Here is a 23569-nt window from a genome sequence, read left to right as displayed (position 1 = left end):
TTTACACAACCTTTGCCCTCTTTGGTTAAACAATCTATGGTGAGCACTTACGCACTAGGTAAATCCCAAATAAGTAATATTCTGCAAACTGCATCGTTGATGTAAATCGCACTAGGCAAGCTCTGTGCGATAAACTCGACTCGGAAGGCATTGAGGAGGGATCGACCCCGGGTCCAGTGGCGGAGCCAAAAATTTAACTAAGGGTGTCCAAAATTAATGGTTTGTGGCTATCAAAAATAAAATAAACATTGTGCTATTTGGGGTTCGAACCCAAACTCCTTCACTAAATGGACACCTAATTACCACTACGCCACAAGCATAACTTTAGTCAAGGGTGTCCAACTTTAAATATATATCCTTTAAATGTAGAATTTGATATATTTATATAATGTAATTTTACGACGAAGGTTGTCCAACTTGACACCTGGGGTAGCTCTAGCTACGTCCCTGCCCAGGTCATCCGTGTGGATGATTACCCTCCAAACCAACTTAGCGATCCCGAAGGACCATTTAAAAGTCATTAAGGAGGGATTGATCCCAAATCATCCGCGTGAATAATCACCCTCCAAACCAACTTAGTCATCCCATACGACTGTTTAAAAGCCATTAAAGAGGGATTGATCTCAAATCATCCGTGTGAATGATCACCCTCCAAATCAATTACTGAACCATATAATGAAATATTATTGATGATATCATCATCATCATCATCTCTTCTTCTTCTTCTTCCTCTTCTTCTTCTTTTTCATCGGGCTTAAAGGTCTGTAAAAAAATCTCATCTTAAAAGATTTTTTTTACCATATAAATATATATTTAGGACATAATCGATTCGAAAAAAAATGTTATCCTTCGTAAAGTAAGGTTTATAATTTAGGTTATAGTAGTAATTAAACAAATGATAATCTTAATTATGAACTCACTTTCCAGAACTAGATATTCCCAACTCATATACGCAATTAAGGCCCTTTTACAAAGATAGAAAATGCCAGCTATAATTCAAATGCTGATTCAGATCAGACACTAATCTTTAGACATATTTATATTCATAGGTATCTAAAGTTAATATTCCAAAGGGATGGGACCTTCAAATAATGATAAAGTTATTTCTGTGCAATATAGATTGTTCGAGCGATGGAATCAATTACAGATGTTTGCGTTACAATAAGCTACCTTATACATCAGAATGATCAGATTCTTTAGTTTGGGGTTGTGAGACAGTTGTAAAATTAGAAAATTTGTTAAGAATATTCGAAATTTAATATATATGTATGAAAAATAATTTTTGACATATATATACTTTATATAAAAAATTTTCTCTCTCTATATATATTATAAATTTTTGATAAAGGGTGTCCGACTGGCAATCCTAAACTATGTGTAGCTACGTTTCTACATGTGAAACCCTTTCTAAGTTGATCGCTACGTAAATGCAAGATGTTTGGTGCATCGTATTATTTTAATTTTTAGTGAATGTTCATACCTTCATGATTTTTTTTTCTTTTTAAGTACACACTCCTTTTTAATTTCTTTTAAGCACTTCTTTTCTTTTACTTCTTTTTATGTTTCGAGGAAGGACGTGCTAAAGTGAATGTTCACATCTTCATGTTTTTTTTTTCTTTCTAGTAGGTTCATTTCTTTCTTTTATTTTTTCTTTTTCTTTTTGGGGTTTAAGGTAGAATATATATGCTAGAATTATATTCTTTTTGTTAAAAAGGAAGAAGACAAAAACGATGTATTTTTGAATTGGGAAATAAATTAACTTGAGTTTTTCATTTTATCTTTTATCACCATCTTTTATACTCACATAAATGTTATTTCAAAAGACTGTTCGATCAAATAAATAAATATAAAAAGCTAGATGAATATATATTAGTTGGTGATTAATTTAAAATAAATAAATAAATAGATCTCTTATAAAAGGTCAAGATATACCTTTTTTTTTAATTATTCTTTTTACATATTATATTATCAATATAGTAGATATTTAGATTAAAAAAAAGTAAGTGAAAAAGCTAAGACGTAAGAGAGAGCAAAGATTAGTGGACATCGAGTTGTCATGATTTGGTACAGATAATGTGTGTTTTTTCTTTTACTTTCACCGAAATTTTTAAAATTACGATAAAATTATTTTTATATAATTTTTAAATAACGAATTTAAATTATGAAAATTGTCATTAATATTTATACTATATAATGATGAACTGTCTATATAACACTCCTTAATAGGGGTGTGCATTCATTTTTTCGGTTTGGTTTTATACTATTCGGTTTGGATTTTTCGGTTTTTGGTTTTGAAGAAGTGTAACCCAATCCGAACCAAAATAAATTTGGTTTGGTTTGGTTTTTCTCTTTTTGGTTTGGGTTTTTTCGATTTGGTTAATCGATTATGTCAATAATTAGAAACATAACAAAGTTATATTTACAATTTTTAAAAAATTATATATATATATATAATATTGAATTTCTTAAATATACTTTTTAATATAAATCACAAGTAAAACGTAAAACACAATACTTAAAAGTATATCAATTATTGATGTCCAAACATAAAAAAAAAAAAATAAACTAAATCATAATGAAAATAACTAAAAAGGGACAAAAGTGGTTAACTTTCATTTTTTCGGTTTTCATTTTTCTAAATCCGAAATCAAACCAAAAAACCAAACAAAGTAAATTATAAATCCAAAACCAAACCAAAAATCCAGAAAACCAATCCAAATTAGAATTCGATTTGATTTGATTTTTCGGTTTAATCCAAATAGTACACATCCCTACTCCTTAAGATACGATCCTTTCCAAATTCTATATAAACACAAAATACTTTGCACATTAGATTATCCTCTACTTTTCCCTTCTGGATTATTCAAAGTAGCACACTTCATATGTAGTTCCAAAATCAATCTCTTACACTCATATAACTAAAAAAAAAAATGAAAAAAAAATGAGAGTGGGTCGTTGAACAAATTAGTCTTCATATATAGGGTTTGAGAAGGCTACCATCGAGGAGTATGACATAAGATAATTTATTTTAATACAAATATTATTAATTGTCTTTCAAAGTTTGATTCTATAATTCGATTCACACAAAAAAAATTTAAAAAAGAAAAAAGAAAAGAGAAGAGTAGTTTGGTAAACAAACTATTCCGTACATGATATAAGACAATTTACTCTATTAATACAAGCATTAATGAGTATGTTTTATAATTTAAATTCATAACCTATAAATTACTCAGAAATAATTTACCGCTATTTTGAAACTTGCTTCACACTCATATAACTTTATGCTACTATAAATTAGACATATTAGTAGTAGCCTCTTCACTCTTCTCCCTTCACCACAACAAAGAAAGAAAAAAATAATAAAAGAGATCCAATATGGCTGGCTTTACAAAATTAGTTGCAACTATTCTCCTTCTGTTGACGCTTATTTTTTCTACTGGTAATTAATTTATTTTCCTTCCTATTTATTTTTTCATAACACGCTTATACGTTTCAAAAGTTTTATAGATATATAAAGTTTATATTTAAAATTAAGAGTTTCGAAAATCTTACGATTTTTTTTATAAATTTGATATGATTCAAAATTAAGAGTACTACACTTATAAGGACCATGGTTTACCGGTTGCTAATTACTATGTAGTATGTCTACTCGAGAGATGGATCTAAGATAAATTCTGCGAGTTTAACTGAATTTATTGTTTTCATTTTGAATTATATATTTAAAAAGAAGATAAAATATTAAACATATAATAAGATCATACACATTTTAAAACTAGTTGTTGATGTTGGAGTATCACTTCTAAAAGTTTAAGTACTCAATTATATTCTTCTCAAAATTATAGTACATACAAAAAAAAATATTAGGTGATTTTTCTATATGTTTTAGTCTTAGTCGAAAAGAGTTATTTGATATTTGTTACGGGTGGAATGTGATAGATATTCCTTCAAATTAATCGATGTACGTACAAACTTATCCAGCTTTCACGATTTTAAAATAATGGTCTTCTCGACAAGCATTTCATGAAGCATGTAGAATTTTTTTTAATGATAAATTCACAGTGAGACTTGAACTCACGACTCTAATAACTACTTTGATAGGACCATTTTAAATTGGATCACCATCTCATCTAAATATTTAAATTATTAAAATGAACATAGGTATATTTACTCAATTATATATTTTCATTCTAGACAAACTAATATGACTCTAGATTCTGAATTCGTCGTCGTTAAATAATGTATAGGGATGATAGCAGAGGCGAGGACCTGCGAGTCGCAGAGCCGCCGGTTCAAGGGGTTATGCTTCAGTAAGAGCAACTGTGGTTCCGTTTGCCATACGGAGGGGTTTAGCGGTGGCCATTGCCGTGGATTCCGTCGCCGTTGTTTCTGCACCAGACACTGTTAATTAATTAATCTTTCCTATCGGAGGGAGTTGTTATTAATTATGAGTGTTTTTCTACCTAATATGAATTAATGTCATGAAATAAAAAAATTAATTATCGACCATTTGAACTTCAAGAAATAGAATTGTTCTTTTTTCTTGGAGAGTTAATGATTGCTATGGTTAATGTTATGTGTGATAATATATATCGTATTGTATTGTATTTATTTGAATTGAAATTAAAGTTTATTGTATCATGTCCTAAAATATCATCATTATTATGTAGAAGCATAAAATTTCATTTTATGTGAGTATCGTCTCAACGAAAGCAATAGATTACCTTCGATTTTTTTATGGTCTCATTTTAAATTAATATTCCCTCTGTTCATCTTATATGACATAATTTTACGGAGTTTAAGAAAGAGAGTTATAGTTAAATTTGTGATTTAAAGTAAATCATCATTTTTTGTGCAATTATAAACCATCTTATTAATGATGAAAATCACACTTAAAGTATAATATTTTTATGAATTTTATATCTGAAAAAAATTTCGCATTCGAACTATTACCAAATGTTTATCAAAACACATCTTTTGTTTCTAAATATAAAAATATAAAAAATAATTATTCGTATGTGTCAATTTATATGACTGACCTCAAATCAATTTATATAACTTTGTTTTATTTTTAGCCAATTCTAAAAAAATATCACAATTCTATATTTAGTAATAATTTGATTTTAAAGACTCAAATATGACATTGAACTTTGAGAAAAAGTTATGCCATATGTTAAAAAATTGGCTTACCTATACAATTATGTTTGAGAAAAGGCTTATCCATGTCATTATTTGTTAACTAAAAATAGTATCAATTTTGCAAAATCACTTTTTACACATAGTCCATTATGATTCAGTCACGTCATTAAAAATGTTTAAACATGTTATCGAAAATAACTTAGATGGAGAATTCATATTTGAGCCTTTTTCCAATAAAAAACAATTATAACCACATAAATAACTTATTTTACATGATAAGTTTTTAAAATAAATTTTGTTTTAGTAAAACTTCACTTTACCACGTCAAAATAAATCATATAAATTGAAATGAAGAAAGAGAGTGAGACAAAGGGAGTAGTTGATTGACTATGCGAGAAATCGAAGGGAGTAGTTGATTGACTATACGAGAAATCGAACCTGAAACACCTTGCTAATGAAGATGCAGAAAGTCAAGGATTAGACCAGTGCACCACATCAACTTTTGTGATTAAGGATGCACAAGTAAATATATTACATGTATTAGGATATATACATGCATATTATATATATAATTTTTTTGAAATTAACGAGGACACGTACACCCCTTTCATCTAAGGTGGATCCGCCTCTGCCTATTTAGTAGTAGCCTCTTCACTCTTCTTCCTTCAGCCCAACAAAGAAAGAAAAATAAAATAAAAGAGATCCAATATGGCTGGCCTTTCAAAAGTAGTTGCAACTATTCTCCTTATGTTGATGCTGGTTTTTTCTACCGGTAATTAATTTCTTTTCATTTCTATTTGATTTTTCATATATGACGCTGATAAGTTTTAAAAGATTTATAGATGTATAAAGTCTATACATATAAAATTAAAAGCTTTAAAAGTCTTATTTTTTAAAAAAATTGATATGATTCAAAATTAAGAGTACTACACTTATAAGGACCAATATGGTTTACCGATTATTAACTACTACATAGTATGTTTACTCAAGAGACTGATTTAAGATGAATTCTACGAATTTAACTAAATTTATTGTTTTCATTTTGAACTATACATATTTTTTTTTAAAAGTTAAAATATTAAACATATAGTAAGATCATACACATTTTAAAACTAGTAGTTGATGTCGGAGTATCACCTCTAAAACTTTGAATACTCAATTATATATGATCTTCTCAAAATTATAGTAGAGATAAAGAAACACCAGGTGATATTTCTATATGTTGTAGTGTTAGTCGAAAGAGTTATTTAATAATTATTTCTGGTGGATTGTGATAGATATTCCTTTAGTCGATGTACGTACATGCTTATCCAACTTTCATTTAATATAATGATCTTCTCGACAAGCTTTTCTGAAGCATGTAGAATATTTTTTTAATAATAAATTCAAAGTGAGACTTGAACTAACGATTCTAACTATTTGATAGAACCATTTTAAATTGAATTATCATCTCATTTAAATATTAAAATTATTAAAATAAACATAGGTATATTTACTCAATTATATATTCGTCACTCTAGACAATATTAATATGACTCTAGATTCTAAATTTATCTGTAACGTTAAATAATATACATGGATGATAGTGGAGGCGAAGACTTGCGAGTCGCAGAGCCGCCGGTTCAAGGGGTTATGTTTCAATACGTGGAAGTGTCGTTTCGTTTGCAGTACGGAGCGGTTTAGTAGCGGCCATTGCAATGGACTCCGTCACCGTTGCATCTGCACCAAACAGTGTTAATTAATTAAGCTTTTTTATTGGAGTTATTATTAATTATAAGTGTTTTGCTATGTTATATGGATTATTATCATGAAATAAATAAAATTAATTATCGACCATTTGAACTTCAAGAAATAGAATTGTTCTTTTTTCTTGGGGAGTTAATGGTTGCTATGATTAATGTTGTTGTCAACTTTTGATTGCAAGTTTTTTTTTGTTTGAACAGTTGTTATCTGTTGTAATATATTGTATTGTATTTGTTTGGATTGAATTTAAATTTTATTGTATTATATTATGTTACGTAAAAGCGTAAAATTTCATTTTATGTGAATATTGTCCCGATGAAAGCAATGGTTCTAGACCTTCAACTTTTTATGGTCTCATTTTAAATTAATATTCCCTCCGCTCATTGTATATGAGATAATTTCACTTTATATGGAGTTGGAGTTTTAAGAAAGAAAATTATAGTTAAATTTTGCGACTTAAAGTAAATTATCGATTATTGTGTGATAGAGCTGACAAAATGAATAAAAAATATGTGTATTCATTCATTTTTACCCATTTAAAATGAGTCAAATATGAGTCCAACTCATATTACCCATTTAAAATATGGGTACTTAAATGGGTAAAGCCTATTCACTGTAAAAGAAAAAAATAGGGTAGAAATTTGAATCTCACGCAAACAAAATTGCCTTAGTTTTTCATCATCTTCCATCAACCAAAGTTGTCTCAGCTTCGGTGATTTCTCCGGTGAGACTCTCTCCTTCGTCTTTACTTCTGTCTTTGTCTCTCTTTTCTCCTTTTCTATTTTTGTTATTGTTGTTGCTGTGGTACTCTGCTTTGCTGTTTTGATAGATTTGATGGTAGACTTTCTATCTGTTTCTTTTAGTTCAACTTTTAGATCTATTTTTCAAGGTTGATGCATGTCTAAATACAGCTTCTAGTCATGGGTAAAATTGTTAGAAACTTGTCATGTAGTAACACACAAGAGACTACATTGATGCAAATAATTGAGTAGGAAACAAAACAACTTTATGTGAAGTTCACAAATGTATCTCTTTTTTCCAATAACAATTTTGGTGGATTAGACAGACTTAATTGTCATTTGACAAAAGTGTTGCAGAATTTTGTTATCTTCATTATCCAAATTGATCATTTAATGTCTTTAAATGCTTTATGACTTGGTCATTTTGGAGCTCATTGAGCATGCGAGAAACAATTTGACTCATGGGTAAATATGGATATCCATAGTATTCATTGAATAATTAATTTTTATCCATTTAAAATATGAATCAAATTGAATATTTTATTCATTTTTATTTAACTCGTTTTCGATCATCACTTATAATGGGCCAAATTTAATTGACCCAAATCAATTGGCACAGTAAAACTAAAATCCCAAATCACGATTCACGTCTCACGACCACACTCCACAGTGGACGTCGACCAAGTATCACGGTTGCAGACTTGCAGCTCGCCTCTCGTCGACAATTTTCGACTGTTCAGTCTCTCATCAGTCATCTTTGTCAAGGTGCGATGTTTGAGTTATTTCTTCCCTTTTTTGTGTGTTGTCTGTGTTAACAAAGAACAATCATGGTTGATATCTGGTTTCAGGACCATTTCTCTTCAACTATATATAGTGGAAATGTTGTGGGTTGACAAGTACCGCCCTAAAACATTAGACAAAGTTACTGTACACCAGGATGTTGCTCAAAATCTTCGTAAACTGGTAAAATATCTCTCCCACACTTTGTCAATTCTTTCATACTCAAACTCATCACCCTTATTACTATTAGGTCTCAGAGGGAGATTGTCCTCATCTCCTCTTTTACGGCCCTTCCGGTTCAGGAAAGAAAACTCTCATTATGGCACTTCTTAGACAGATTTTTGGTCCAAGTGCTGACAAGGTAACTCTTTAATTCTTTTTTTTTCTCTCTCCCTCTCTCTCTAAAAATTTGAAATTTATTGCAGGTTAAGGTTGAGAACAAGATTTGGAAAGTTGATGTAAGCTTTTCCTTGAATTTCTTTTTCTTTTGGAATGCAAGTATGTCAATGTGAATTTTTTGTATATCTGCATTCTTATTAGTTGCATACATATTGACATCAATTGATTCCTTTTTTCTTTCTCCAATATATAAGAAGAAATATTGTAACTTTAATTACCCTTTTTAAAAGTAAAATGCATAAAAACAGTGGAAGATGCTTAACATTCAAGTAACACATACACACTCATATTCAAAGAAAAAGTGACAAAGAATAGTTCTAGTTTGTTCCTTCTAAACTTTTGGTGCACAACATATGTACCTACTTGTATAGATAGTTGGTTGGATTTTTGGTGATTTGATATATAGCACTGTACTTCTCTTGTAAAGCTATCATCTTCTTCATGTAGTATTAATATAAATAACTTGGATTTATTAAAACAAAGAAAAAAAGGGTCAATACCTTGGATATAAAATCTTCTTCATAGCTTCATATTTTTTGTAGCAACAATTCATGATTGTTATTGGTGTCAGCTTCAGTGACGATCATGTAACAGTAGAAAATTAATGTTAATGCGTATTTGCTTTAAGGATAAAATACATAACTTATCATCAAACATAGAGAGAGCATGCGTACTCGCAACACAATGTGCAAGGACGTAGAGTTAATATATTTTTTTTGTTGCAAAAATGTGGAGCAATTGATAAAGATCTGGTTTTGGTCAAAGTGATAACAACTGGTGACTTCTATGATTAAGGATTAATTGCAATTGGAATCCATCTCTTCTTTTCTTTGTTCTTTATATTGTTTATTGAACTTTATTTTATTGAGAGTATGCTATCATGTACCACAGAGTACATTAAAAGTTCTTACAGGTTGTGTAGAGAACTAATTAAGTAAATCATGGGCTCAACATTGTGAGTATCCATGTACATTTGCCATGTTGCTCCAAAAAGAAAGAAAGGAAATACAATGAGACTGAAGACTTACATTCTCCTTTTTTTCTTAAAAAAATTCTTGTGTTTCTCTTTCTCCAGTTTTAATTTAGTCACGTGTGTATATATATTTTCTCAATGTTTGTCAGCAACATATTGTGTGAATTTCAGTATTAAAGAATAGAAAGTTTAGGCAACATGTAAACAGACAATTTTCATTAACTTTTAAGTTCAAATGAATTGTGCTAGTTAAAATGACCTGGACTGAAGTGTTAAAAACACGAGAACCCCTCTGATTCCTCATATGCTCTTCCCATGTCTATCACAAAATAAAACAGAACCTTTTATCAGTTTCAGCACTACTCTAATTCAGTTGATGTTTGGAACTGAGTAATTAAAGTACTTATTCATAAAACTATTTTAGTACATTATTTACTAATTAACAATATCTAATTATCTTTTGCATTTGAGAGGCTTTTCTGCCAGTATACCTCTAATCTATCTGTCAAAACTGCAAGAAATTTGATATTTAAGAGTTTGGGGAAATGTGATCTCTGAGGGACATTTGGCTAAAGGAAAAAAGCAAGGAGCGTTTTCTTGCATTGATCTCTCTTTATGGGTTTTCTTCTCAGGCTGGTACTCGGACAATTGATGTGGAGCTCACAACATTGTCAAGCACTCACCATGTGGAATTAAATCCAAGTGATGCCGGATTTCAGGACAGATACGTTGTTCAAGAGATAATCAAAGAAATGGCCAAGAATAGACCAATTGACACGAAAGGGAAAAAGGGGTTTAAAGGTGACTCAACAACTTAGTCTAGTTTTTACTTGTTAAAAAGATTCTTAACAACTTTGACTGATTAAATATATAAAAAGCAACTCTTTCTAGCAAAACTTGATCCATCTCCTTGACTCGTCCCCCAAACCCATCATCAAGATTATTTGATGAAGGAAATCCCAACTCACATGATCGTAAGCTTTCTCAAGATCCAACTTACATCAAGTACATGAGTCATCTTTTGTCTTTCTAAATTAGCCACTTCATTTGCCACCAAAGCTGCATCCAAAATTTGTCTTTCTTCCACAAAAGCATTCTGACAAGTAGACACTGTCTTATCCCAATTTTTTTTTTTAGTCTATATGAAAGCACGTTAGAAATAATCTTGTAAATGCTTCCTATCAGACTAATATGTCTAAAATCCTTTATATTCATTGCTCCTTCCTTCTTTGGCACAGTGGTCATGAAAGATGCATTAAGACTTCTCCCCAACTCCTAGTATCTTGGAATTCTGCAATGATCTCCATCAACTCACTTCTAACTACCCCCAACACTGTTGGAAATAAGCTAGAGTGAATCCATCACCTGCCACCGCTTCCCGCACTTCTTCTTCATCTATACCCCTTTCCAACCCCTCCCTCATCCCCTTCCTTAATTGACTAAATACTACAATGGCTCCCTTCACTTCCTCTTCGTCCTTCTCATACTCCTCTCCATTCACATCTAGAGATTCAATTAAGTTCCTCATCCTATTTGCTATGACAACCCTATGAAATAAGTTTGTATTAGAATTCCCATCTTTCAGCCACAATATCCTCGATATTTGACTCCAACTAGTCTCTTAAGCAACCGCTAAAGCAGCAAGCTACCTTTTCGCCATCTCCTTCCTAATTCTCTCCCTATCTTCTAATGCGTTCATCCCTTCCACATTCTTTATTGTCCACCTCATTTTCTAATTCCCTCATTTTAACTTCCACAATCCCAAACATCTCCTTGCTCCACTTCCTCATATTTCTTTTTAACATTTTCAACTGCTAGCAAGTCGGAAAGATGGTGTAGCAACAACTTCATACCCATTCCACCAAGTATCTTCCCTACCTTTTTGAATAGATCAACACTCCAAAGATGGAACGGAGGGCCCACCAGATTTACTATCATAGTGTTGCCGAAGAATCTTGTGTCAACACACCCATCTTGCTCTATCCACCTTTCCAACAGAAGTTGCTAGCTAACCATCTCCTTCCTCCCGGAAGTGTCTTCACTGCCTGCTCCTCATTAGCAGAGCGAAATAAGGTTTTGGTGTCTCTCAGCTGCATAATTTTCAACCCATCTGCTACTTCCCATTCATTAACAACGCAATTTCTGATTGCCTCGTAAGTGCACCCATTTCGTAATGGAACCAACCAGGCAAGTTCTTGATTTTTTTTTCCTTCTTAAGACATATTCTGTAGAAAGAGAGAAACAGGGTTCTCTCGTTGATTTGTTCTGTTGGCATCTTCCCGGAGGTCTAACAATACCCGCGATAGAGCTTAGTGGAAGGACATGACCTCCTTCTTCTCTAGAGACTTTGATCATAGTACTATTTGTTGTAGTTGCTCCTTTTTTCAGACTTCTTTGTCGTGCTTTCTATGGTATTTTGCCATGGCTTCTTCTTCACTTCTGTCATTTGTTTTTCGAACTGCTTTGAGTTTCTTTTCCTTGAGCCGAGGGTCTATTGGAAACAACTTGACTACATCCCAAGGTAGGGGTATCTTCACTTGTGGGGTTACACTAGTTATGTTTTGTATGAATAAATGAAAAACAACAAAATCCGTCATCTGTCTTTTGATAAGGAAAATAATATGATCTGTTATAGATAATTTATAAAAAAGAAGCATTTCATGTGATATATCATGCCAAAGGTTAATAGGTCAAGAAGATTGATATTCTATAGTGATTTCTCTATGTTAAGCCGAGGAATTCAAAATAGATATTGAAATGCCTTATCAACTTTGAGATATTATTTCGGAATTTCAATTATTTGCCACCAGCATTGTGTAAATATCTTCTATTATTTGTAATTTGTTCATTAGTAGCTGTAAAAGCTACGTAGCTGATATCATGTTGGTAAATATTAGTTTTAGTGCTAAATGAAGTTGACAAGCTCTCAAGAGAAGCACAACATTCTCTTCGAAGAACAATGGAGAAGTACAGTGCATCATGTCGCCTGATTCTTTGCTCCAACAGTTCTTCAAAGGTCACTGAAGCAGTTCGCTCACGATGCCTTAATGTGCGAATAAATGCACCAATGGAGGAAGAGGTCAGTGAAATTCAGTTGTCCGACTGTTGATATATTTTCTGTCACCATCTTTCTGGTTTGTCCCACTGGTAATATTACAACATTGTCTTCTTTTCTTTTCTTTTTCTGGTGTTCATACTACAAGATCAAGAGTAGAAGTGTATGTGCTGTTTAACAATTGCCTGCATCTTCTGGGTTCTGGCTTGCATTAGACTAGTGTGTTTATCTGGTCTTTCCTCCAGGGTTTATTTCATGTGACAATTTCCCTGTAATGATATTCATTCTCACCAAAAAAGGTGCTATGTAAAGTTAACTGTTGTGCTTGCTTAGACATGGCGGGTTGGAAATGCCATTTCAACTGCTTTGGCTATTCGTTTACCACAGGAAAAGGCACTTTTTGAGCAAAGGGTGCTATACATCCTTGAACGTAGTTTGAGCAGTCTTTGGTCTTACATACCAATTTGTGCCTTTGAAACAAGATGGAGACTCATCTAGTGAATAGAGTAACTAGAACAACTAAATGTTGGAGATATACTTAAATAATAAAAGTGTGCTCTTTTTAATTGCTTAAGCTTTTAGATTAGATGGCACTAACTTCAACATTTATTAGAGCACGCACACGTCCTGGGTCAGTCTCACCATCACCCATTATTAAAAGTAATATCCACGTGCTTGGCTCATGAAAAAAGAATCAAGTCTGCAGTCTGCACATGAGAGGGCGTGTTACAGATGTAACACTAAATAAATAATAGTGTGACTTCTCTAACAGCTTAAACTTTTAGATGAGATCATCACACAGTTCAGCACTAACATTTGAACACATTTCACAGTACGAGAGCAGTAGTTATTTGTAGAATTGTCACATGAGTTTGTTTAAATTTTCTTTACAATTAATTTTTTTTGGTTATACTTGGATTAAATATAAGAACATTTGTTGTAATTTAATTAATTTTCAAAAAAAGTAAAAAAAATATAAGAACATTTGCTTAAGTATGTATTGATCTTATTTTAGTTTATTTTTGATTAATTACGGATATGCTAATTTGAGTTATTCCACTGACATGTTCTAGTTGTCCAGGAAACGTTTATAAGATTAAATTTTTAACTTTAGAAAATACGTCAACTGAAGGACCATAAAGCATGTTTTTTTTTCCAGTGACATTTTCCCCCCATAATTGAGAAATCCCTGAAGGGCAGTGGGCCTTGTTCGAAGCTCATTGAATAATTGATCCACCTTACCCTTCTCCACTTAAATACCATGACTTTTTCCGCATCAGGGTTCAAACCCTTGCACCTAATCTACACATCACGTGCTGCACTCTTACTAGACTAAAGCCTGGTTGCTTTAGGACCTGCGACTCTACTTGACCTAATGCTTCATTGACTTTGGTGTGGGATCATCGGAAAGTTTTTGATTCTTGTAAGCCATAAGAATTTTTCTGAATCAAAGTATATATACGGCCTAGTCAGTCATGTAGCAAAGAATTGTTGACATGTGGTCCTTTGTTTATTCATTGCATTCCTAACTGTTTCTTGTTAATCTTTTTTGTTTGACAGATTGTTAGTGTTTTGGAATTTATTGCCAAAAAGGAAGGACTTCAATTTCCACAGGGTTTTGCAGCCCGCATTGTGGAAAAGTCAAATAGGAATCTGAGGAGGGCAGTTTTGACATTTGAGTCTTGCCGTGTTCAACAGTTGAGCCCTTTAACTGCTGGATACTGATTTATTTTAGTTTCTTGCTAGTTTAAGCTGTTAATTCTGAGTTTATGGAATATTATTTGCACCAAAGTTTTCTTATGCACGTGCTGATCCCTTGTTTATTTGTGCAAGGTATCCCTTTACAAACAACCAAACTATACCTCCGATGGACTGGGAGCAATATGTTTCAGAAATTGCATCAGACATAATGAAAGAGCAGAGCCCTAAAAGGTACTGTTGACAGTCAATATGAATAGGGTATTGAATATTCAGCTCGTGATTCTATAAACTGTTCTTTGAATGTCTAGATCTGCCACTAGAGGTCGACACGGAATTCAAGACAACTGGAGATTCAACTTTGAGAGAAGGGAATTTTAAAGTTAAGACGACACTAGGCTTTTGAGTGCTGAGAGAGGAGTATGTTATAAAGACTGAGAGAGAAACCTATAAGACTTCACATGATAACCTTCGGTGGCCCAGTGGTTTGGGCTTGGGACTCCCATGTTGGAGGTCTGAAGTTCGATACCCCTTGCCAGCGAAAGCAAGGGGTTTGCCTTCTGGGTTGAGCTCGTCTCACCGGGATTGTCTAGTGTGGGTTACCTCTCCTGTGTGGTTTGTGAGCTATTGTATAGGAGTGGGGGTTTTACCATGTGCGTACCTATGTTGCGCGGACTCTTCATATTTGCAAGCGAACTCGTCGAGACTCTTCATATTTGCAAGCGAACCCGTCTCGACGCGACACTGGTGCGGGTGCGGGGTGCGGGGTGCGTGTCGGATTTGGTCAATCCGATCGGGACACTTTGACCGGAGCCGAGAAAAGATTTGGGGAAGAAAAAGTCAGTTTCCGGCGACCTAAAGAGAACAAAGCTTGAAAAAGTACAGAGAAGAGAAGAAAGAAGAGTTTTTTCTTGAAAAAGTACAAGGAACAGTCTTTTTTTTTATCTTTATTGAAAAAGTACAGGGTCTTTTCAATTTTTCTTGATAAAGAACTCCAAGAGGCAGAAACGAAGGGTTTCTCAAAATAAGTGTACTGTTTTATAAAATAAATTATATTTTTCATGTTTACTATATTCTCTCTCTTCTTTAACAATTATACTCCTTTTATTTTGTATGTAATTGTACCAAAATATGCAATTAATCATTATATATATTTTATAAATAGTTTTAGTAATATTTTATGCAGTTATTTAGTACTTAGTATGTATGGTATAATTCAATTTTTTTTATATATATATATTTATATATCCCACTTATTTGATTATACTAGATATATTGTTATTGAAATATATCTATATAACTATATTTTTATAATATTGAAAAATTTTAGCCGTATCCCTGCACCCGTATCCACACTCGAATTCGCACCCACGAATCTTAAAATTTGGATTTTGCCGAATCCGACTCTCGGATTCGGATTCGCATCCGTCTCGGATACCCGCACCCGAGTCCGAGCAACTTAGGTGCGCACACAAAGGGTAGCGGCTGCGGGTTTCCCTTGTCATATAAAAAAACAAGCAAAGCAAAATTAAGTTTCAAGTAATGTAATAAATGACTAGAAATGGGGAAGTTAGTGACTAGAAATAGGAAATTAGAAATTAGTTTTAGAAAACTAGTTGCTTCTATGATTTAGAATCTTAATTTGCATCTAATTTAAAAAGGTTTTCAAACTTGATTGATAGGGCCTTTACTTCATTTATTTAACTTATTGTAGTTCTTTTTACCATAATCCATACGTACTTATAGTTAGTTTTCTTACATTACACATGTTAATTTATGTTTTCTTCCTACATTTGTGCCTTTCTTCACTACAGCATGCTGTAATTGCGCTTTGGGCTTAAGCCCTGGCGACACTCCTTTGTGTATAAGTAGAAAAGAAGCTGTAAGAAGTCAAAAGGGGGCATATTGAAATTTATCCTTGTCATGGAATTTGTTGATTGCTTTCTTCTGTTAAAGTGAGTAGTTATATGTTGTCTCAGTTTCTGAAGTAGTTTCCAAATTGAGGATCTGAATGTCTTATTTGACTAATAAATCAGTAATGTAAACCACAGACAATTCAGCGAGCGAGTCGCATATCGATAAGCAATTTGTATCCAAACTTCTAAAAAATTGTCCAGGATTTTTTAAAAAAAACTAGCTCACTGAAACAAAAGAAAATTAAAAAAAAAGAAGCAGCAAAAAGAATGAATATTTGCTGCAATCGATTTACAGAAGTCTCCATCTCCAAGATCTTTAAAAATCCTTAAAATTCTTTAAGTCCTTTTCATTACCTTGGATACACCAAACAAACGCATACTTTATGAACAATGGTTGATACTCCCTTAAAGCATTTCCTTTTTTGTTCATTCCGATGCAACCAATAATGCATAGTGTTGCATCACAAATTTCCTCACCTATTTCCCATAAAATGTCAAAAGACGGAACTGCACGCTCTTTAATAAGCAGAGCCAGAAGAAACGTTCAGTTGAAAGGCAAAATCCAAATATTCAAGCACAAGAATCACTAGAACGATATATTGGTGTAGTTCAGAGTATATAGATGGTCCTGTGGCTATTGTAGATATCCCAGGATCCTTATAAGATGATGGAGGATCTAGTGATAGTTTTGGCTTTTTCTTTATGTTTTTGTTTGATAGGCACACTCTTGTGGATATAGGATATGCTGTAAATATTTGCTTACCAGCTCTGAGCTGATGATTGATATACAAAACGTTACCTTTATAAAAAAAATAAAAAAAATCACTAGAACGATACTAGTTTTTTGCAATGTCTGGAGTTTTAACCTTTCTTTGTAAAGCTTTATGTATCGTCTTGATGCTTTTCAACACAACAACTTACTTCATAAAAAAGAACAATATTCTACCCTCACTGTAAGTTGAAAAGTGGAAAACTGTATGTGTTTTTGAGCTTACGTTGTTTTTCACATCATTTAAGATATTCAACTATTAATCATGCAAAGAAATCATCATCTTTCATACGAAGTTAGGAAGGAGGGAGGTGGGTAACTTCCCATGGGCAATCTGAACAAGACATGGGTCTTAATTGTGCTTATGACAGCACCACTACACAATGTACATTTGCCTCCTTATCTGAACTGCAATGTTCTTTATTACAGGTTATTTGAGGTAAGAGGAAAGTTATATGAGCTACTAACTAATTGTATTCCCCCTGAAATTATTTTGAAGGTAAGATCTTTTTTCCAGGTGCTTCACCTTTCACTCTGTAAGGTGTTACAAAAGTTTATGTTTGAATGATTCTGCTTTCAACTGCAGAGGCTGCTTTTCGAACTATTAAAGAAATTGGATTCAGAGTTGAAGCATGAGGTGTCCAACTGGGCTGCTCATTATGTAAGTTATTGAGTTACATAATGTTTCATATTAGGTCGATGAGGGTTAAGGAATCAAAGGAATTTCTAAAGGTCGGACTACTCCAACCATTGCCTTATGGTTTTGGGTTGGATGATCAATTATTCTGTAGTATTATAACCAAGTATAATTAGGATTCAAGTCAATGTATGAACTCAGAACCCCTATATTGGTTATACATGCATGAAGGTAACGGGGTTTGTGGTTTGATTTCAGTTGGATTTTACTTGAAAAAGACCAACAACACTATTATGATATGTAGAAGAAAATATCTTAATATCAAGGTAAGCTCAATAATATGAGCAATTTATAACTTGGGTGAGGGTTGATAATTGTTTGTTTAGAAAATAGTCCATCCGTCCGAATTTATGTGAAGGTGTTTTATTGTGCATGGAGTTGAGAGAAAAAGAATGACTTTCAAAACTTGTGGTCTAAAACAAGCCATATAAATTTATGCGATTACAAATCATCTCATTAAGGGTTAGATGGGAAGTTTTAAAATTAAACTGTTACCTTTAAAATATCGCATAAATTGAGGCAGAAGGAGTAATAATTACCGTGTCAACAGTGTCTCCTAGTGGGGTGTGTGTGGGTGGGGGGTTGTAAAGGGATGCTTTATATTCTTTGTTGAATCAGTCATTAGGTTATGTGCACTTCTATTGTATAGATATTTCTGCAATTTTCTCGTGCATGGATTAATATTTGCTGTTTTATAAAGAAATAGCTTAAAACTTTCCTTAAGAAAATCTGTGTGTGTCTTTCAGGAGCATAGGATGCGCCTTGGACAGAAGGCTATATTTCATCTTGAAGGTATTGCATAACCTTTTAAGTAGAAATTAACTTTGAGCATTATCAGAAAACAGCTTAGACTGGCTGCTTTGTAGTGATTGAGCTCTATTTTCTCAGATACTGATTTTTGATGTTACCTTTACTTGATCTCTCACTTGTTTATGCTCTCATACATTGTTTGAAATATAAGTTGCTGCAAGTAACTTAGAAACTACAATGGTGGATCTATTTTTCATGCTTCTGTGATTTCTTGTATGCCTTTTTAAATTTTTAAGTGCACTTAATTTTTGAATACTGGTGTTGTTCTATTCGTCTAAGAGCTTTGGAATGTTTCTTTAAAAAAATCTTCTGCCACATATTTGATTTGTAGATAGGATTTGCGCATGCCTAGTTCAGTCTGAAGGGGTTAATAGGATGCTAGTATTAAAGGGATTGTATATTTATATTTGGATAGTGAGCTGATCGGAGCAGAAGCCTGGGAGAAGAACATCATGCGTAAAGTTGGATTATTTATTGTTTAGGTCGATAATCCAAGGAAATGGGCGACCGACGATGTATACAATGTCTTGTGTGATAAGAATGTGCCACCAAGGCTTAAAGGTAACATTTATAAAGTGATTGTCAGACCAATTATGTTGCATGGGGCATAGTCAAGAATTCGCGCGTCTAGAAGATGCAAGTAGCGAAATGAGGATGTTGAGATGGATGTGTTGGCATACAAAGAGAAGATATGATTAGGAACCAAGAAATTCCGAACGAGTGAGGAGATGTGAGACGTTGGCTATGGTAGTATGAGGATAGGTAGAGGTAGGCCTAAGAAGTAGTGCGAGAGGTGATTAGATAGGATATGACACATGTGTAACTTACTGCGTACATGATCTTAGATAAGAGGGTATGGAGGTCGAGGATTAGGGTAAAAGGTTGATAGGTAGTCGAACGTTGACTAGTTTTCCTTGTCAGTATTGTTCCAATTGTTACTTTTCTACTATCTTATTCTTTGTTTTACTACCACCTGTTGTTTTTGTTGTTGCTACTGCTCTCTTCTACTTTATTTTTACCTTGGCTTCTTCACTACTGTATTTCCTTTCTATACTTGTTATTATTATGCTTTACTTGAGCCTGAGGGTCTATCGAAAGCAACCTCTTTACCTTCACAACATTGGGGCAAGACTGCGTACACACTACCATTCTCAAACCCCACTTGTGAGATCATACTAGGTATGTTGATATACCTCCCCTTGGGATGCCAAGTTAGCTTCTAGAATATGCATTATCTGGTTTAAGAAAACCGAAGGGTACCTCTGTTGAAGTAAGAAACTGAAAGGAAAATAAGATTTATCTTTGCTTGGAGATAGGGATGGATTCTCATTCAACCTGTAAATATTTGCATGTATTGTACTTGTATCATGATTGTAATTTTTGGAACCACGGATAAGGGGAAGGTGAGGATTACAATTCCAGAACCAGCCATGTGTATGGGTAGGGTGAGAAATTATTATAAGAAAAATCATTTGATTTTAGTGCATAAGGAATATAAAAAAATTGTAGGTCGAGGAACGTGATGGTGGAGATATTGTATCTGTATGGTATGATACAAAAATTGTATCTGGATGAGCACTATGGTGTGACCTCTAATAGTCAATATAGTGGGTTGAGAATTATAGGGTCTTAGGTCCAAATCCAGTGAAGCAAAAACACTAGGTGATTTCTTCCCATCTGTCCAAGTCTTGGTGGATGGAGTTACTCGGTACCTGTGTTGGTGGAAGGTAGCAAATACCCCGTGGAACAAGTTGAGGTGTGGGCTAGCTAGCCCCTGCTCCACTGTTCTAACAAAGATATTGTCCGTATATGGATGATCCGTTGTAACATCTACTAATGCTTGTATTAGGGTAGACTGTCTACATCACACCCCTTGAGGTCCGGCCCTCTCCTGGAACCTTGCGTGAATGCGGGATGTTTTTCGCACGGCATGCCCTTCTTATCTATATATCGATGAATTGCTAAGTAGTATTATTTATTATGGATGAGTTCACCGAATAGATTTCATGTCTTTTGTCATCCTACTAGAAGAAAAACTTGCCACTTCTAGAAAATGTGTTCAGTAGTTTTTCATTTTTTTCCTTTCCCTTTCTGTTTTGCTTGCCAAATAAGGGAAAGGGACATTGTTAGCAACTTTTGATTTTCTCATTTACTTCTAATGAGACACCCTAATATGCAAGCATTTCTCTCTACTTTTCAACTTTACTTGAATCAAACTATATTCCAAGTTAAACAGTGCTCAATCTCGAAAGGTGTATGATGTAGATAGTCTATTGGAGTTCCTCAGTTACCTCACATGCTAGAGTAGAGAGGAACTGAATTTTTTGTAATATCCCTGCTGTAATCTCCCAACACCACCTTGGTGCCGTTTTGATGAATGAAACTTTTTACTAACCTATGAAAAAGAAATGTTGGAAAAGCTTGAAAGTGACCTCTTTTTTTTGATGACAAAGCTTGAAAGTGACCTCTGTAAAGTTACAGCCGTTATCATTGACAGTAATACCTTTTGAAAATTAGAAATTAAAAAAATGAAGTAAAACTATTTTTAATAAGGAAGAAGTAATACTGTTAGCAGAGGCAGAGGAATGTCTAGCATGTGAACCGTTAATCTTTTGGGGGTTGATCTATAGGAGTTGCTTAAAGAGAAAAAAAGCAAGAGTCTCAAGGAACATTCTGGGAAGTACTAAATAAGACCGATGTCCTATTTGGGGTTGCATGTTAGGTGATTTAGGTGCATCTCACAGTTGAATGCTTGGCGCCAAAAACTGTTGATATACTCCAGACCCCTGAAATAGAATTTACACTGACTTGAGGAAATGAATGCATGAATAGACTCCCAGAGTTGAGACAAACGTGAGTTGAGTTTAGAGCCATAAACACTTCTATGGGATTCAAATTACTTCCATGTTTCTTTTATGATATGCAAACTTCCTGATAAGCTACTGTCAAGGACAACCAACCGTTGCTCAGGATGTAAATTAAATTACCTAAGCTGTCTTTTCAATTATATTGCACATGGATTTTCTATGTACTCAATATGTTCCTTTGCTGTGAAAAAGACAAAGTTGAGTACTTGATTTGCTTACCCCTGTTAATGTTAGTTGCACCATTTCAGTATTTGGATATTCCAGCCAATGCCCTCCTTTCTCCATGTTATGTTGCTCGGGCTCTCCCAAAATACTGCCGCACCCGTGTTGGATCCTCCAAATATGCTCTACTTTTGAAGATCTGACATTCACCCGTCAACATTTTTGAAGAGTCCGAGCAATATAGATGTGTGCTTCATTACTTGTCACATTTTATATCCCCAAGATATTGTTATGCCTTGCTCGTAAATCTTGTCAATAAAACAAGATATGGATATGGGATTTATCACCAACAGACAATACCAGAAGCTGGGAAAATGGCAGGGAAAGAAATTTTATGAGCTTTCTGCTTGTGGGATCAACTTTACAGTTTTGTGTATATATATTTGAGTTTATATTGTGTTGAACTGCGTGACTAAATATACTTAAATCCCATCACACTGAGCACATCAACAAAGGGTTATCATATAAGCATAGTTTCTCCGTTTCATGTATTAGGTGTGTTTATGTGTGACTGGAGTGCATGCTAGTGTGGAAGAGTTTTGATGGACACCTTGAACAGAATGATTGAAGCTAAGGAATGTTTCTTCAATTACTAGGGGTGCCTGTTTGTAGGAAATACGACATTAGTTTTTTTTTTTTTATTAGTCTAAGTACTTTTAGTTTCTCATTTGTAACTTGGAGCAGAAAAAACTGAGGAATTTATCCCAAAGTTCTGCATATTAAATGGGTTATGGAGCATTTTTTTTTAGTTTGGGATTTAACTCAAAGTTGGTCACTGAAGGGGGAAGGGGCTCAATATACGTTATAAGTTGATTTTGCTTTACACCAATAAATGATCCAATTAAGAGCCATCTACAAATTGAAAGTGAGTGATGATGACAGTCCATTTGTAACAATTAGGGAGATAATCTTTGGCAGCAAGGGATTGCTTAATTCCATTCTTTAGCATGTATTTGCAGCAGGTGTTTGGCAGAGGCAGATATACTTAATTGGAGAAGCATGATAGATGTTCACACTTAATGGTGTCATAGCTACAGACCAAGCTTGCTCAGTAATCACAGTTTTTGTTGCTAAAGTTAAATATTCTTCTATATATTGGTACAAGAACTGTTATTTTAAAGATGTGATTTTGTTAACTTCCGGATATGGTTTGATGTCTGTAATATGTTTCGAGCTTATTTGGTACCTCATCTTTGATTTGTTTTTGCAGCATTTGTGGCCAAATTCATGAGCATCTACAAGAGTTTCCTTATTTCAACATTTGGCTAAGATAGAAGATCTGAAGTAGTATGGAACTGTTTGGCAGCAGGAAGAAGTTTTCTTTGTCCGTTGTGCTAATGTCCTGTCGTGTTTTAATTTAATTTGGGCTGTACAATTGTGTCTAGACATTACTGTACAAGAATCATACTCCAATTTGATCTCTATCAGAAGGATTTTCTACTGCTAGTATCTTTGCAATTCCCATGTCGCGGTGGGTACAAGGTAGTAATGGGTACATGTTGCAGTTATTTTTTTTCCCTAGCCCCTTTGATGAGGAAAGTGAATGAATTAAAAGGAGTAGGTGTATGAAATTGTGGGTATGAGTTTTGGTGGAAAAAAAAGAAATGACAATATGCTTGTTGAAACATAAGTGATGATGATAAGTGATTATGCTTGTTGAAACATTTCCTTGACGAACTGAAGTTAAGACTAATCACTCACTTGTTTGAGATAATCAAGGGAAAAGGATAATGGGATGGATGGATGGATATTCAAGATAGATAA

General features: G+C 33.5%; 3 protein-coding genes across 5 annotated transcripts; all 3 read left to right on the top strand.

The window, feature by feature from the left end:
• Positions 1 to 3284: 3284 nt before the first annotated feature.
• On the top strand, positions 3285 to 4408 carry LOC125867408 (defensin J1-2). The gene is made up of 2 exons (XM_049547902.1): positions 3285 to 3439; positions 4245 to 4408. The coding sequence occupies exons 1-2, from the start codon at positions 3376 to 3378 to the stop codon at positions 4403 to 4405; spliced, it is 225 nt and encodes a 74-aa protein (XP_049403859.1). The 5' UTR covers positions 3285 to 3375; the 3' UTR covers positions 4406 to 4408.
• A 1381-nt stretch (positions 4409 to 5789) lies between these two features.
• Positions 5790 to 7011, top strand: LOC125867411 (defensin J1-2-like). The gene is made up of 2 exons (XM_049547904.1): positions 5790 to 5908; positions 6723 to 7011. The coding sequence occupies exons 1-2, from the start codon at positions 5845 to 5847 to the stop codon at positions 6872 to 6874; spliced, it is 216 nt and encodes a 71-aa protein (XP_049403861.1). The 5' UTR covers positions 5790 to 5844; the 3' UTR covers positions 6875 to 7011.
• Positions 7012 to 8199: 1188 nt separating this feature from the next.
• LOC125867403 (replication factor C subunit 3) lies at positions 8200 to 23251 on the top strand. 3 transcript variants are annotated; one of them, XM_049547894.1, is made up of 12 exons: positions 8200 to 8384; positions 8468 to 8582; positions 8650 to 8760; positions 8825 to 8857; positions 10404 to 10572; positions 12669 to 12850; positions 14387 to 14523; positions 14660 to 14758; positions 17639 to 17708; positions 17796 to 17870; positions 18653 to 18698; positions 23016 to 23251. In XM_049547894.1, the coding sequence occupies exons 2-12, from the start codon at positions 8499 to 8501 to the stop codon at positions 23072 to 23074; spliced, it is 1065 nt and encodes a 354-aa protein (XP_049403851.1). In that variant the 5' UTR covers positions 8200 to 8384; positions 8468 to 8498; the 3' UTR covers positions 23075 to 23251. The 3 variants fall into 3 exon arrangements, with proteins under 3 accessions (XP_049403851.1, XP_049403852.1, XP_049403854.1); XM_049547895.1 differs by having other exon boundaries at positions 8257 to 8384; positions 8494 to 8582; XM_049547897.1 differs by lacking the exons at positions 17639 to 17708; positions 17796 to 17870; positions 18653 to 18698; positions 23016 to 23251 and adding an exon at positions 14848 to 15203 and having other exon boundaries at positions 8257 to 8384.
• The last annotated feature ends 318 nt before the right edge of the window (positions 23252 to 23569 follow it).

The sequence above is a fragment of the Solanum stenotomum genome, chromosome 6, assembly GCF_019186545.1.
Source record: "Solanum stenotomum isolate F172 chromosome 6, ASM1918654v1, whole genome shotgun sequence".
NCBI classification, from domain to species: Eukaryota; Viridiplantae; Streptophyta; class Magnoliopsida; order Solanales; family Solanaceae; genus Solanum; species Solanum stenotomum.
Note: the sequence above shows the minus strand (reverse complement) of the source record. Positions and strands in the feature narration are given on the sequence as shown.